The sequence below is a fragment of the Harpia harpyja genome, chromosome 22, assembly GCF_026419915.1.
Source record: "Harpia harpyja isolate bHarHar1 chromosome 22, bHarHar1 primary haplotype, whole genome shotgun sequence".
NCBI lineage: Eukaryota > Metazoa > Chordata > Aves > Accipitriformes > Accipitridae > Harpia > Harpia harpyja.
This window is the reverse complement of record NC_068961.1, coordinates 21,979,714-21,995,577: the sequence shown is the minus strand read 5'-3', so window position 1 is coordinate 21,995,577 and position 15,864 is coordinate 21,979,714. Positions and strand designations below refer to the sequence as shown.

Here is a 15,864-nt window from a genome sequence, read left to right as displayed (position 1 = left end):
GAGTTAAAATGAACACATACATGCAGCCATATGTATCCATTTATATTGCATTCTGTTTATGTGGATACAGACTTGAGTGAGTATCTGAAGTTCTGTACATTAAGTCTTCAAATACATCTGAATATTGTAATTAAATGTTTCTTTTAAAAGCATAGTTTATAAAAAATATAGTTTATAAGTTTCTAAATTATAAATGTATAAATTATTTCTGTGTGGAACTGACTGTTGATTGGTTGAAACAAATGGTAACCTTTTTATAACCTAATCAGAATGGAATAGTTACTTATCCAGTGAGCAGTGACATTTAAGCAGAGGTACAAACAATATTAAAAATCATTACTGTATGTTTATATTACCTTCTTGTAAATATTAACTCTTGTTTAGATGTAGTAATTTTGATAAAAATAAGAAATAGTCTGCGGCACTGTTTTCAGCATTTTCTTCAAAGTAGGAACTTGGGACACTGCTAGTTGATTAATATCTTCGTGAAGTTGCCTGTAAGTGTAGACAGAGAAGAAGCAGAAAATAATATTTACTAACACTTCAAGGAAAAGGCTAACTGCCAAGTTAAGTATTGTGTAGCAGTAGTACACAAAGAATATTCTACTTAATAATAAATGGTTCTGATATCAGGGAATAGTTGCTACTGATGATTTCATGTCAGGATGTCAGGGCATGTGTTAAGCCCCACTGTCTTGATCCCTGCCTAGCCCACTGTAGTTTATCATAAATCAGTGACCTGATGGAGAATGTGACAAGAGAGTGCTCTGTTGATAGCATCAGCACTTGGCAAGACATTTGCATATCACATCAAGGCATATCCTTTATGTGGATAATTAATTAGATCTAAAGGTCCCTTGTGAAAATGGAAGCTGCAAGGAAAGCATCTGGTAATTTGGAATAGGAGGTACGTATAGCTGAAATTTAACAGAAACAGCTAGAAACAGTTCTTTGTAAACATGTAAATACCTTTCTTCTGCTAGCACTAAATGAGAAAACAGAAGGGAATTGAGATTTTTCAGAAGTTCATAAAGAGGTATTAAAAATGGGATATTCTCATTATATTAGTCCATTGTTAGAATCTAAATATTTAATGTCTCGAAAGTAAAGGTGATACAGGAAATTTCCATTGGTTTTCTGACAACAACAACAATAATAATAATAGTCTGAAAAATATCCATGATGTAACTCAAGTGATTCATCTACTCCCTTGCTGTCACCTGATCATGTGTGTGTGCATGAACTTGTGTGTGTGGTCAAAATGGATTTCTGCTTTCTTGCTATTTCAACTGTAAAACAACATTAGCTGTCAGCAAGAGAAGGCTCTTCCACCGCTGTGAGGGATGTTTCATTGGTCACATCTATGGTAATAAACAGCATGGAGCAGGGCTTACTTTCTGGCCCTGAGGGCCTGTGGTATAGCATCCAGTCAGTTTTTCTTTGATTTTTCACTTGAAGAGGGGTTTGTGGAGAAGTTTTCAAGATCTCCGTTTCGTTTCCTATCAGAACCAAATAACTGCAATTCTATAGTTCTGAAATACTCCAAGCTTTCGTGTTTTACTTTGTTTTTTCCAACCTCTCTTATCAGGCATACTCTCATTCCTGAGTAAGAAATTCTGTACATGTTTGGCCTATGGTCTGTAATTTTAAAATACCTCCAGTTACAAAGCTGAGTTGTGGGTACATTTCTATGCATGCATGTATAGTGCGATGAGTGTGCCTAATAACAAATTTTAAAAGCAAAAAAATACACTTCCCTCTAATGTGGAATCACAGGCTGAATGAAGATGGGGAAGCTCGGAGAAGCTCTCTGTAGCTAGAAAGGCCATTTCGTATAAGTGCTCGGAAGAAGGAAGACAGTGGATGAACAAGTGAAAAGGACTCATAGATCCATGAGAATGCTACACTGGAATAAGCTGGCTAGGAGTGCTTCTGCCCTTCTACCTTTGGCTGCTCATTTCCTCATGTCCGCACCATCCTTTGTGTCAACACAAACGTTCAGATGGTGGCATGGTGAACTGGGCTGGAGAAATACTCTCGGGTCAAAACTGTACCTGGGAGGGTGGTGGTGATGTTGAGGAGCTATTGTAACCTGAATCTGTTCCAAAGCCATATTCCCCTAGAAGTGAAGTGAGTTGCCAGAGCAGGACTGGCCAGGCCCACTGGTTTTGGTAGTGGTTTTGGCTTAGACTAAATACTTCCTAGAATCCCAGTACCATGTTTGTTGCTGCTGTAATATTGGAATGGTTGGCCTGAGACACTGTCCAAGTCAGAGCTCTTACAGTGATGAATATCGGTATGCCACGTAGGAAAACAACCACACCAAATTGGAAGGTTGTTAGTTTTATTTGTTTTTATTAGTAGTAAATCCAGTGAAAGGACATTATCCCTGTGGGTATGCACTAATCTCAAGATTAAATTCCCTTGATATCTAAGATACACTGTTTTGGCATATGAGCACTCTTGGGATTGCACACCGAGAGTACACTCTGCCTTCTGTTGTTGTCATTAGCAAGTGAAACATGATGCAGTTATAGAATAAAACCCGCAAATCTATATTTATTTATCCCTTGTGCAACTTCCATCTGATTTTATTTGTTTGTTTTTACTGGTTTTCTTTAGCTGCTTGTCTCTAGTGATATGTTTAGAGTAGAAGCTCTTCAGGGCCAGACCATTCCTATATTGCATCCTTAGCCAGATATCATTGGAGTCTCCTGACTCCACACAAATGATTGTGATAATGATAGCAATTAAATATATGGAAGCAGAGACTCCACCCTTTTCTTTGGGAACAATAGCAGAGATTTGGCAGTGAGCACTCCTGTGATTACAGGGAAAGGGTTTGTAGCTGCAGATCTATTGTGGCTTCCCCCTGAGCACAAAAATCAAGCTAATAGAAAGTCAGCATTTCTGTCTTGAGTGCCACGCTACCTGGTATTTGCGGAAACAACATCTGGCTTGTGCCAGATGAAGGAAAATTATCCCTCCTGTAGTGTCAGCACCTAATACTTACTTTTCTGTTTTCTGTGCCTAAAGACACTATAGGAATGGAAGTGTTCCCACCTATCCGTAGCATACAGAAGTTGGTGTGTATCAGATCACCTTAGAACTGCTTAGTGGAAGGCAAGCTTTAAGACCAAGAGCAACTCAAAGAAAAATTTCCAACCAGTGGTTAAAATATAAGAAAAAAATCAAAGTGGAAATGAACAAAACTATCTATCAAATGTGAAATGTTCTTCCCTAGAAGTGAGATTCTGTTGTAAGTTGTTGTTCACACACCTTTGGTCAGAATTAAAAATGAAATGCAGACAATAAAACCCGGTCACTTATATGATCTGAAGTGGCAGGTACATTCCTCCTTACATGTTTTATATTTTGTAATATTTTTCCCTAAACAGATGTTTTATAGGATTTATTTATACTGGAATTAATGCTTGCTAAACAATAATGATTCAGTTATCTGAATTCAAAAAGATACAGACTAACCTAGCTGATATGCAGAAATTGAGGGTAAGCAAGATGTACTTCTCAGTACTTGCAGGAATTAATTCTTAAAATTTTGCCTGGGGTTTGCTGTTTTCTGACTATTGTAGCTGGGCTTTCTTGGTTAACTACTTCTACATGATGGGTTCTGTCTGTCCACCTCTGAGTCCCCCTCCACCCAATAACTTTGGAACCCACTGGCCTCTAACAGCCATGGTGGTCTCAGAGCCAGGGTGTTCACACAGGCTTTGTGGTTTTTGGGAGTTGTCACGAAGGCGGTTGTAATGCCCGCCACAGCTATTCTGAAAGGGAGCACAGGAATTGTTCTCTAAGCAGAATTAAATTGTTAAAGCAAAGATATTGTGGACAATGGGGACATGACAAAACATTTTACTCAAACCTCAAAGGAGATGGAATAAACAAGATCTGGTTCAAGGTGCCAAATTACTTTTTCATTATTAAATTATTTATTGTCCCAAATGTTCCAAACAATGATATCAACAATAAAAACTTTATCTAACATAGCATTTCTTTCTCAATGCTTCAATCTATATTTCACTAGGAGTGAACATAACCCTTTGAAATGCACAGAACAACTAAGCAACATTGTGCCTCTCTTTCAGCAACCAAGTTCTAGTGAATTCTGACCCCTGAACTGTACTCTAGCAACCACTTTAGCCAACAAACTGCTGTGACACTGCTGGAAAAAACGTCAATCCCTGTAAAATTAACAGTTGAGCTGAGAGTGTTGAATCTTTGTGGCTGTGTCACTGCAATGTTTAGGAAACAGCAACCTTGAGCAGTATTCAAGAAGGCACAGAAACTGTCCACTTCGTGCATCCTTGCATGGTCCTGTGTTATCTTGGGCCACAGCTTGCAGTGAAAAACAAAACACAGCTTTATTTAAAAAGTGAAACAAATTAATTGTGAAGTGGGGAAACTGATGGTGAACATTCCAGTTCCTTTGAGAAGGCATTTTTCTGTTTTTAATTATAATTTGCATGCCTGCTTTTGTAACACTTGAAAACAATCAAAGGTGCATCAAATATTATTTTAGCATCCCTTCTTCCCTCCCCATCCCACAATTTCTTCAATTGTGAGAAAGATTTTTTGAAAAATAACCCCACCCTGCTAATCTTGGAAAAGCCTTCTGTTAAAGGAGCTGGTTTTGGCAGATGAGGTTGGGCCTAAGCAAACAAAATAATAAAATACTTCAACAATTTGTTGAATACCAAGTCTTATTCAGCCCTCAGAATGGTACAAATACTTGTCTGCTGGATATAAAGGGCAGTACACGTTGGACAAGCTGTGAGTTGTTACAAACTATGAATTATTTCAGATCTGATTTTCAAACATATATGAACACTTCTGCTCAGTGGCATCATCTGTAGCCGTGACTGTACTAAACTTAAGAGATGTTTTAACTTCTCTGAAGTTCCTTAACAGCTGAAATAACAGAAGAGCCACTGTTGCTGATCTTGTTGGTAACCTGCGGTATAGTGATAGCAGGTTGCAGCTGTGATTTTGGATTAAGTGTGTTGTGCAGGGACAAAATTATTCCATCATCATGACACACAGGTGCCAGTGGACTGGCCAATGTGAGTGGGCAGTAGGAGGGGTGGTGCCAGATAGATTTATATCTGTCTGTAAGCTCACTGACTTTCTGGATAATACAGGCGTAAGATCTGTAATTTGCAAGAGTATGAAATGTCTCTAGGGGAGGAGTATCACAGGACTAATGCCCTGTTTCTCTTTATTCTGCTCCTGTTGGTGATAACAGGCAAGGGAAAAATGGAATTTGGACACTACCATTATAGAGGCAGAAAGCTAATGCTAATTCTTAAGAACAGAGGCAGCATGGTACAATTAGCACTTGGAGAGTAAAGTCATCGTTAAGAGGGCAGAGAAGCATGCCGATTTTAGAGGGTGACATTGAGTATCATCTGGCTTCTTAAACTCTTCCAGAAAGTTAGAAGCTGAAGATCTGAGCGAGGGATAGTGCACTTATGGAGCACCTTGTCAATTCTGTGGAGATAATAGTTTCATAATAGCTGTGACTGACCTTCTTGACTTCACATGATTTCTTTTGTTCTAAGACCTGGTTTAAATATGGCTTTGTGACCTATTATTTGAGGTTTTTGCATAACATATATCCAGGTTACAAACCTTTGCAGTCTTGGACCACAAACCTCCTACTGAAGCCAATATGAGTTTGAAGTCCAGGGTCGGACTCCAGCTTGTTACAGAAACATGGATGACATAGATAAAAGCAGTTTGACACATCACATATAGTAATCAGATATCTGTTTTGTCACCTAAGATGATAGTTTACCAGACAAACTAATAAGATACTTACCAGAGCTGTCCATAAGAGTTGAATGAGATTAAATGGTGCAGAGATCCCATCCCTGTCTAATTATGAAGACCTTTTTGTCCTTCCCTCTTTTCTTTCTTCCTTTATTTAATTGATTTCTCCTTTGAAGTGAGATTTGAATAGATAAAGCAATGGCCAGACAGATACTATGTTTTGCTGCCCTCTCATTTTCAGAAACTGAACTATAGAGATAACAGACTGACCAGCCAGCATGGCCATTGTACTTGTGAAAAATGTAACTAGCTTTTGTAGAAACAGCCTTTTAAATTTGATCAAGCAGATAAATGAAGGAGGAGCATCAAATTACATTTTGTTTGGTTCAGTTGTCTATAAAGAAAACAACAACTTATAATTGAAGTAAGAAATTCTTACATTACTTTCTTAATCAGACTTCACTAACTTTATCCTTTCCATCGCTTTTGTTTCTTTTCCTTCCTTCTCCGTGCTTAAAGTGCACTATTGAGTTTGCTTCCTTCCCCCATCCCTCCGCTTCTCTGTTGTTTCTTCCCACCTTCAGTGTTCATATTGCCTTTTGCCTTGTTTTCTTTGCTCATTTACCCCCTCAGAGATTCTCATTCTTTGGAATATTTATTCCACATCATGAATAAGAAATTAAGTGAAGCAGGATCACTGAAGTCAGAGTGTATTGCACTGCAGAAACTGGGCAGGTTGTAAAATCAATCATCTTTTTCTTTTCCTTCCTGTTCCTTTCCTATTTCCTTTCCTTTTTTCCTATTGTATTCTACCCTTTCCTTCTGCCTCCCATTGTTACCACAGTAGTATTTCCCCATCTCCAAAGACAACCAGGCAGCATAAGTGGGCTCCTTGCTGGACAGAAGATAAAGGAGGGGATAAAATCTGTGCTATAAATAGCTTCAAAATGGCTTGAAAGCTTTAGATTTGATTGGCTTGGCTTGTGGTGCAAGACAATATAGCTTGACAGCTCTGACAGCCCTCCTGAACATAGGCAGCCAGACTATCTCCTACGTTCTGCTCTATACCATCATAAACCTTCTGTTATTTGAAATGGAAGTTTGACTGAGATATCTTAAATCCATTCAAACAGAGCTAGTAGAGAATATAAATAACATACCAAATGTGAAAATAACAATGATTTCCCCCTCTCTCTTGCCTGTCATCTTGCAGTGGAGAAAGTGGTTCTGGGAAGACTGAAGCCTGCAAACAGATAGTGAAGCACCTCACTTGCAGAGCCAGCTCCAGCAGAAATACCTTTGATACAAAGATACAACATGTAAGTAGTGTTCTGATCATTGAGTAGAACAAAGCAAAAATCTGGCCTCTTGGACAGGCAAAGACATTTGAACTGTAAGGCAGAAGGCATCTGCTATGCAGAAGTTCATAAAGGGTCTGTTTTCACCGTTGAAGTCAAAGGAGGTTTCTTTCCCTGAATTGACCTGACTGGGAACAGGATTAAGCTCACATTGATGTGATGAGAGGAATCTGAAAAGTGGAGGCCAGTTTTGTATCTGTATGTTTTGGTGACTTTGGAAAGCAGTGTTTCAGTGAATAGGAACGTTTGTGTGATAAGGTACTGTCTCCTAAATATGTACTAACTGTCTTCAGTAAGTAAATAAATTTATCTGTATGGTTGTGGTGATGCTTCTCTGGACAGTATAGGAAGTGCTGAGGCAACCGAAGTAGTAGTATGTAAGACAGATACTGGAAAGTTGCAGGAAAACCGCAAGGACTGAACAAATTTATATGGCCCAGTGTCTGTATACTAAATATGTTTATGAAATAGGCAAGAGTTCTGAATATTTGCTCAGTCATATTTAATTCCCACAGCAGAACCAAATTGTGCTTAGTGCATATCATGAAATCATGAGAACCTGCTTCACATATCAGATGAATTTCTCTCCTTGCTAGTACATTGTAAATGTAAGTTTTTGTTTGACTGAACATTGCAAATTTCACTGTTACAGCTGTACACTACTAGAAAGGTTCATACTGACCTTTTAAATTATGCTGAACCCTAGATTGCCAATTCACATTCTTTTAAAAAATTGCCTTTCCTGATAAAACTTCTCAACTGAGATCCCAGCTCAGAGATAGATTTACACAGAATGTTTTAGCACAGTCTGCATTATCATAGCTCAGTTCTGAGTTTCGTACTTAAAAAAAAAATACATTTAGACTCTTCAACCCCCTCTGGTGACCTTCCTCTACAGCACTTACAGTCAACCTGAGATACTTTTTTTTTTAGCTTTCACCTGCCATGTGCATGATATTCAGCAGAACTCTAGAATCATTCGTTGTGGGGTTTTTTAATAGCATCACATGCATCATTGAAAACACATTGCTTGCTTCCTGAATTATGCATGATTCAGTCCAGAAAGATGATAAAATAGTGTCAGAAGTACAGCTGACACTAACAGACAACCTACAAATCAGGATTATTGGGATGTGGAAAAGGCTACAGGTAGACTGGTTCATTTTTTGCACATTCCAGCTGATAAGGTAATAAAAGTCCTGTGGATTTTAGAAAACAGTGTTGCATTTGTGTTTTTTGAAGACATTAAAAAAGCGTGATGACACTGAAAACACTATAACCGAATAAGCTGTAGCTTTGCTTTACTTCATGTAGTCATACAATTGCCATGTTAAAGTGTTTTTCACAGTGTTGTCTGATTCATTGTTGATGTTTCTAAACTGACACATTTAATCTTGGTTTCACGTGACAATGTTAAGAATATCCTTGTTATTTTTTCACTTTTTTGATTTAAATTTTAAAGTCTAGTGTTGCAATAATACCATTATGTAGGAACAGTACACTTTATTTTTAAACCCAGGAGCCAGATCTACAACTGGTGTCTATTTCTACTGTGTATTTTTTTCATTTACTACCTACACAGGTTTACTTACAGTTTTGAACTGATGAGGCCATAGATGTTACTCAAGTAGAACTGCAAAATTCAGTTCAGATCCTCCAAGTCCTTTTCTTTCCTAAAGTTCAGATTAAGTAGTGAGTAGAAGAATTAAGTAAATAAGTAACTTTGTGAATAAGCAACTGAAAACTGTGTGCTTTGGATATAAATATGGCAGCAGTGGGAATCGGGAGGTGTGGGAAGTAGTATTGTCTCTGCTGCAGTTTATCTCCTGACCACAGGAAAATTCCTAGGGACAACAGTCACGAGCCAGTGCAAATGAAGTAAGATGTTGTCCTCAGTTAAGAGGAGGAATCAGTGTGGGAGGGGGTTGACCAGGCCTAATTTTCTCCATCTAAAAATTAGTTGACTCTGTAGACTAGTTTAACCTACTCTACATCTGTGTAGTAAACTGAACAACAGTCCCTAACATGCAGTTGTTACACTGCTCCCTGACACAGTTTAAATCCCCAACAGGTCCTGTGGCCACAGTTTAGAGGACAGCATGTGCCAGGGACCATTCACAACAGCATGTCCACCCTGTTGTGCAAAAGAAGAGGTGTTAGATGTCTGAATGTGAACCTTATTGTGCCACTTGCCATTGAGGGTAGAGAGTCCTGCTCCTGGTCTTATTTAGTTTAATAGCATAGATGTAGCCATATGTGTCAATGCATCTTAGTCAATGCAGGTGGAAGAGAATCATCACATATTAAGAAAAATGGGTTGCCTTTTGGTTATAGAAAGATCCCTTGTAACTAGCTTAGCTGGGACACCTGACTTCAGACAGCAAAGGTAGATGTAGTAAATGCCACCCATGGGGAATCAGGTAGAGGTTCTGGTTTAGTTGCTTTATAAAGTGCTTTAATGAACACGATAGCCTGGATTCGTTCCTGCTGCAGTGATGCATAGCACCATTAAAGTTAATAAAGCAGCATGGGTTAAACCAAGTGCTGAATTAGCCTAATGAGCAAATAAATCCTAAATAATGCTGGAGTGGAACCAAAACTAGGCTGACTAGTTTTCTGCTGCCACCTACTGCACAAATGGATGATTTAATTAATAATTCTGAAAGGTCTGATTTTCAGAGCTTTTGTCTTTATGATTGGAACCACATGTTATCTGTGCCACTCCACAGCCCTCTTCTCTCCCCAGCTATGTCATCCAGCTTCAGCAAAACACTGTTACATCAGAACAACAGTGTATTTGGGCCACATTGCAATGAATTTCTTAGGATGCAAGAGAGGAAAGTGCTAAAGGGAATACTTCAGGGTGTAAGGGGTATAAGAAACTAATAAGACATAAAAAAGCTAAATACAGAGAAAACATGGAATAAAGATGGCATATGTAATGCTTTCTTTTTAAATGCTGTTTTAAAAAAACCTGCTGTGACCATGAAGATGTAACATGGAAATGCATTAGTGAGAGATGCCATAAAGAAAGTCTGAATCTGTTTTTTTCCTCAGTTTTTCCACTAGTATAATGCTGAAGTAATTCTATTTGAAATCCATAATTTATGCCATTTCTGGCATCATGTAAAGCTTGTAAATTCCTTTGGTTGGTTATTAGTACCGACTGACTGTAACTTTACAAGCAAAGCTGCCTTCAAAGATCCTAATGTTTTTGCTAAGCATGCCAGCTCTGGGCATATGACTGCGGTCACTTGTATCCAAACTACCGGCAAGGACACAGCTTGCATGTGAGCCATTGTCTTTCCCCTTCCATTTACAACTTCCACTATTCTGGCAGCGCTTTTTTTTTTTTTTTTTTTGAGCTATCTTACTTTAATTTCTATTTAGAAAAAAACTTTCAAGGAATTTGTTAAATTCCAAGCTGAAAAATGGTCTTGCCCCCGCAGTTACTGATCACAAACCAACCTCACTGATGTTTATTGAAATATCTTCCTGTTTATTTCCTCTCTTACTACTTCTTTATCATTGTGTTGCAGGTAAACTGTATCTTGGAGGCTTTTGGACATGCTAAGACACCCTTGAATGATTTTTCCAGCTGTTTTATAAAATATTTTGAGCTACAGTTTTGTGAGAAGAAAAAAATGTTAATTGCAGGTAAGTATCATTTAATATGTTTGTTTTGATATCGCCCACAGACTAGTAGATCAGGGATCCCAGTGTGCCATACACAGAGTTAGAGTACATGAAAGAGGCAAAGGTGTTTTAGGGAGTGTCAGAGGAACATGTTTAATAGCATGTGAATTCGTAGCTTGTAAAGGGTAGTGTTAAGAGGGAGAGCCCCATTCTGTGCAACCACGAGGTGGCAGAGAAAGACAAGAAAAAGAATTAACACCACTGATGCCTCTTCCTAGGAAACCACATTTCCCTTTATGCCCGAAATTAACAAACTGTGACAGCTGTGTATTGCTTTACTGTGAAATAAAAGTGACAGATTAATTTTTGCATTTCTATCTTGTATTGGGTATTTTAAGTATCCCTTAAGTGATAAACTCATGTGTTTAGGGCAAACAAAATACAAGTATCCTCTGTAATACTGAAATTAGAAGTAATTTATTACAGCTTTGAGCTTCTTCTAAGGGAACTAGGAACCATACTGATGTTTATTCTCATTAGAGGTAAGATAGTGTGGAATTTGTGCCTGATTTCAGAGTAAGTGGGAGTCTGCTAATCCACACTAAGCATTCATTAGTGGAAAAATATGAATATTGGGCAAAACTTCACTTGGATTCTGAAAACTCTGATCTTCAGAGGCAGTCAGGGAGAGGTTTCATTTCTGGTCTGCATAGGTCATCGTAAGTTACTCTGTGCTAAAGCGAGAGGTGTGTGCAGAAATAACTACACAGACAGTTTCCTACTTGCACTGATCTTCCTGGACAGAAAAGCTGTGTGATGAGACACACTTTTGATCCAAGTAAATTAGATTCCATTGGATAAACGTTTCCAAAACGACTCATTTTTTATCGATTTAAATATGTTTACGCTTTTGGAAGAGTTTCCTAAAAATATCCTTTGGAAATACTTCATAGTGGGAATTACAGTTCATTTTCTTGTGAGAGTTCACTGTACCCTAGCAAATACAATAGTTTCTTCGGTGAAAATGTCACTGCATGGGAAATTACTGTCATTTTTTTCTGATTTGTTTTACAATAGATATACAGGATGTTTGTAAAGAAAATATAAAACTAAAAAGTGTGGTGGGTTTTTTTTTTTCCATTTATGAGCTATTGCGGGAGGATTATAAAGAAAGTGATATAAACATTAGAATGGACTAAATAGCATCTGAATTGGGCTTGTAAAAATAAAGTTCAATCCCTAAAACTAACATCTTATAAATCCTTTGTATATATTTAATTTGAGTATACCACAATTACATTGCACACACTCCTTCTCTTTTTGTTACACACACAGAACACAAACGCAAACAGATGAAAAGGATCCTAATTTTGAAAAGTCAAGCATATGAACATTAGGAAATGCCAGAACTGAAGTTGTCTGAGATACTCTTGAGTTGCCTTGTGCATACAAATTTAATACTGCTGTTTTTCAACCCCTCCCCAGCTTCATTCAGTGCAGAGAGAATGGACTGTATTTCTTCAGTGATCTGCTACTAAACAGTTTGTTTTCCCTTCACCGATTCATGTGTGGCTTGTGCCATTTTCTTCTGCTCTAAAAACAGAATGCTAGTTTTTCTGTGAATTTTCTATGTTGTTCATCAACATTTTTCACTGTATGAGCATTTCAGAAACATAAATTACTTCATTTTCACAGTACTTCAGACCTAAGGTTGTGTCATTCAGTTCCTCAGATGAGGAACGGAAGCCTCAAGGCCATGTGTTCCCACAATTTTCAGATGCCTGGCTTGAGATTGCAAGGACTGAGGTTTTCTAGCTGCTTTACTCAGACTTGCCAGTTTAATTCACAACCCTTGTCTGTGAATTATATAAATGTGGAATCAGTTAACCAGGCTGTCGTGACAGTTTTCTGTTACACTAATGCTGTGTTTTTATCACTTTCAAGCCATAGGCATTAAATGAGAAAATCTAGGGATAGTCAAGTCCATTAACAAATATAAACAAAGTACCTGCCCTACTATTCCCCAAATATTTAGGAATTGAATCAATTACTCTTACCAAATCTAAGGTAGCCAAAAGTTCCGTAATTCACAATCAAGAGAGAAGCTCCAGTACAGCACTAAAAAAGTGGGGTTTGTATTTTTGTAAGTTGCAGTTGTTGATGCTGTTTGATTTGCATTGTAGATGTTGCCTTTCCTAGGCCACTGCTAAGCATCACTTCTGAGTGAAATTGTCCCAGGTTTACACCACCATAAATGAGAAAATAATCAGGCATGTTGTCTTTGGCTGGTTTAAATCCCACCCAGGGATTCCCTGTATCTATTTGCAAGGTCATTTGCTGCAGTATTTACTGCCTTGCACTGTTTAAACATGAATGAAAAATGTAAATATGCAGAGCACCTGATTCTGCTGAGACATGACTTCATAACTCATTGAGACAAACTGGGCTAAATATGTCTGGTTTGCAAAATGAAAATCCAAGTGACACTAGACCGCCTCTATCAAAGGGTTTAGGTTGTTTAAACTCCTTAACAGACGGATCTTAAGGATGGAGTTCCAGAACAATTTACTATGGAAGTGGCATGCAAAGTACCTGTGTACATTTTTATTACAGAGGGCAAGCTCAAGGTAGCATTCCTTGCATTTTGAGTGGACATCGGTGAAGTTTGTGACGGCTTTTTGTTCATGCTGAAGTTCTTTTATGCCTAGACCCTGGAAATGGTCTGACTTTTGTCACCTAAGGTTTATTCTTACAGCAGAAAGTCCAATATACCTAAATAACAGGAACGCTCACCATAATTTTCATCTACAGGTTTGATTTGGTCTTTCTCATAAACTGGATCTTTGCCATGAAGTTTTGAAAACAAGGATGGAGCTCTTGCTTGTGGTTCTACTCAAAGCCAGTACAGATACCTGTAGAGGTTTTATGTATCTTCTCTGACTTGTTTCTGATGAGGTGTGCTGCTATGTTGGGTTCAAATGGGAGGTTTTCTGTGACAAGTGGCTTTGTGGTCAGGTATCTTCCATTGCTTTAGTCCAGTGAAACAAGTGGAGAAGGTATAACCCAGATTAACCCAGTTCTTTGTGACTGGATAAGATAAAGCAGTGGGAAGTAGTAAAAAGTCTTACATCAGAACAAATACAGAATAAACTACAGGTCAGTGATTTCATTAAGTTTCTAAAATAAATTCATATCTAACAGAACTCAAAGACTGATATTCTGCCAAAAAATCATAATCATTCATAGGTGATGATTCATACCCACTGCATAGTAGTAAAAGACTGAATATTTATTTATTTACAGAAGTAAAATTACTGCATTTTATTTTTACTTGGAAAAGGGGAGAGAGTAAATGGTCTTTCAGGTAAGTTGACATTATTCCTAAGATGAAAGGTAAGGCTTCTGTCAAGTTTCCTCAAATTACTAGAAGAGAAGCTTAGGAAGAGAAAATCAAGCCTGACAAACTTACTCTCCAGATTTTCCTGCCTTGCTTTTCAGGCCTTGCTTTTCTCAGTCTTCACTTTTTGAAAAGCAAGGCCTGATTTTTTTTTTTTTAAGTTGCACTGAAATGGAAGGATCTAATTTGATTTGTAAAAAGAAGCAGAATGCATGTTCCCCCGTGTGTTACAAACATTTTTTTATCAATTAAAAAGTTTCAGACATGAATTTCCTTTTTTGGTACAAGAAAGACTGCAGCCAGCTAAGCTCTCCGATGTTTTTGTACTGTGTTTCAGCTCTGAACTTTCAAGTGTTATTTTGTCTTTAGCAATAGCTGTGTTTAGGACAGCATGGTTTTTGAGAAAGAGCAATGTAGTTTCAAAGAATGCATAGCTGGAAGAAAGATTTCACTGGCCACACTTTACGGAGTCCACTTGCTGACTTTGTAGCTGCTCTGTAGATGGAGTGATCTATTAAAGGAAGTACAAATTTCCTTGTACCTGAAAGCACAGTTAACATTGCACAAAAATGGCAGACTTTGCTCTGGAACTCTATTATTTTTCCTTTTTATTTCACACATCGGTTAACGAACATACCATTTCACTTTGTAGAAAAGCGTATTGCCCTAATAGTTTTCTTCCTGTAGGTCCATTAAGATGGTGCTCTGTTTGATTCTTGCTGATCAGAAGCTCAACTTTTCTTAACAGCTCTTCCCATTGCTGGAGATGCTAACTGAGATGAACTGTGTTTAGCCTTATTAAAGTGGGTGACTTGAAGTACCTGAAAAGGGCTGAATTAATTTGTGTCATCTAAATAAGTGGTGTTGCCTGTTGTTGAAGTTAAATGTATTAATTAATCAGATAGATGACCTCCAGTAACATTTTTCTTGCTTTTATTAATCAATGAATGTTAAAAACACCTAAGTGGTAGTTATGAAAGCCTTAGTGAAGATCATTGCACACAAAAAAGTGATTAAAGATTAGTAATGGCCTCTTTTCAAATTAATTGGTGGTAGGGTTAGTTTTACTGAGAAGTAAGTTACAAGCACAATAGAAGATGGAAATCATCCTTCAGGTTCATCTGTTCTATTTTACCCTGTAGGAATGGCAGCCAGGTAATGATTGATTCTGATGAAAGTGTGTCTGGGCCAGTCCTGCCACGATAGCTTAAGATTGCATTGCTTCAATTTGTAGTGTGCTGCAAAATTACTGGAGCCAGAAACATATCCTGCTGCTAGCTTAATGACTTCCCAAGTGTGCCCTTCCAGCACAGTTCTTTTTTCCATAGCATAGCAACAGAGGGCTAGATGGCTGAGACACAATTTCTCATAGTATAGGTTCCATAATAGCAGGAGTTCACTTCTGCTTTTTTGTAGGATGAACAAATGGGCTAGATCATGTCTCCTTGGTTTGGTAAGTCAGCCATACAACTCTTCTCTGTCAGTCCTGCTGTCTCTTCTGGAGCTAGAATCCCAGGCATGGTTTTGGTTGCCAGCACATGTGTCAGGCCATGCCTGTTCTGTTAAATAAAAGAAAGGGTGGAAGATGCCCCTGGGTTGTGTACCACTGACCTTCCGTACTGCTTAACTGGGATGTGTCTGGGATGGTTTGGCCTGTGCAGAGTAGCACTTGCTGAGACCATG

General features: G+C 38.1%; 1 protein-coding gene across 3 annotated transcripts in view; it reads left to right on the top strand.

The window, feature by feature from the left end:
- MYO16 (myosin XVI) overlaps nucleotides 1–15,864 on the top strand; it is a 404,375-nt gene that overhangs the window by 225,290 nt on the left and 163,221 nt on the right. For all 3 annotated transcript variants that reach the window (XM_052773633.1, XM_052773634.1, XM_052773632.1), the window contains exons 14-15: nucleotides 7,004–7,109; nucleotides 10,688–10,805. In XM_052773633.1, coding sequence (XP_052629593.1) covers nucleotides 7,004–7,109; nucleotides 10,688–10,805 — 224 coding nt within the window. The remainder of the gene's footprint in view (nucleotides 1–7,003; nucleotides 7,110–10,687; nucleotides 10,806–15,864) is intronic.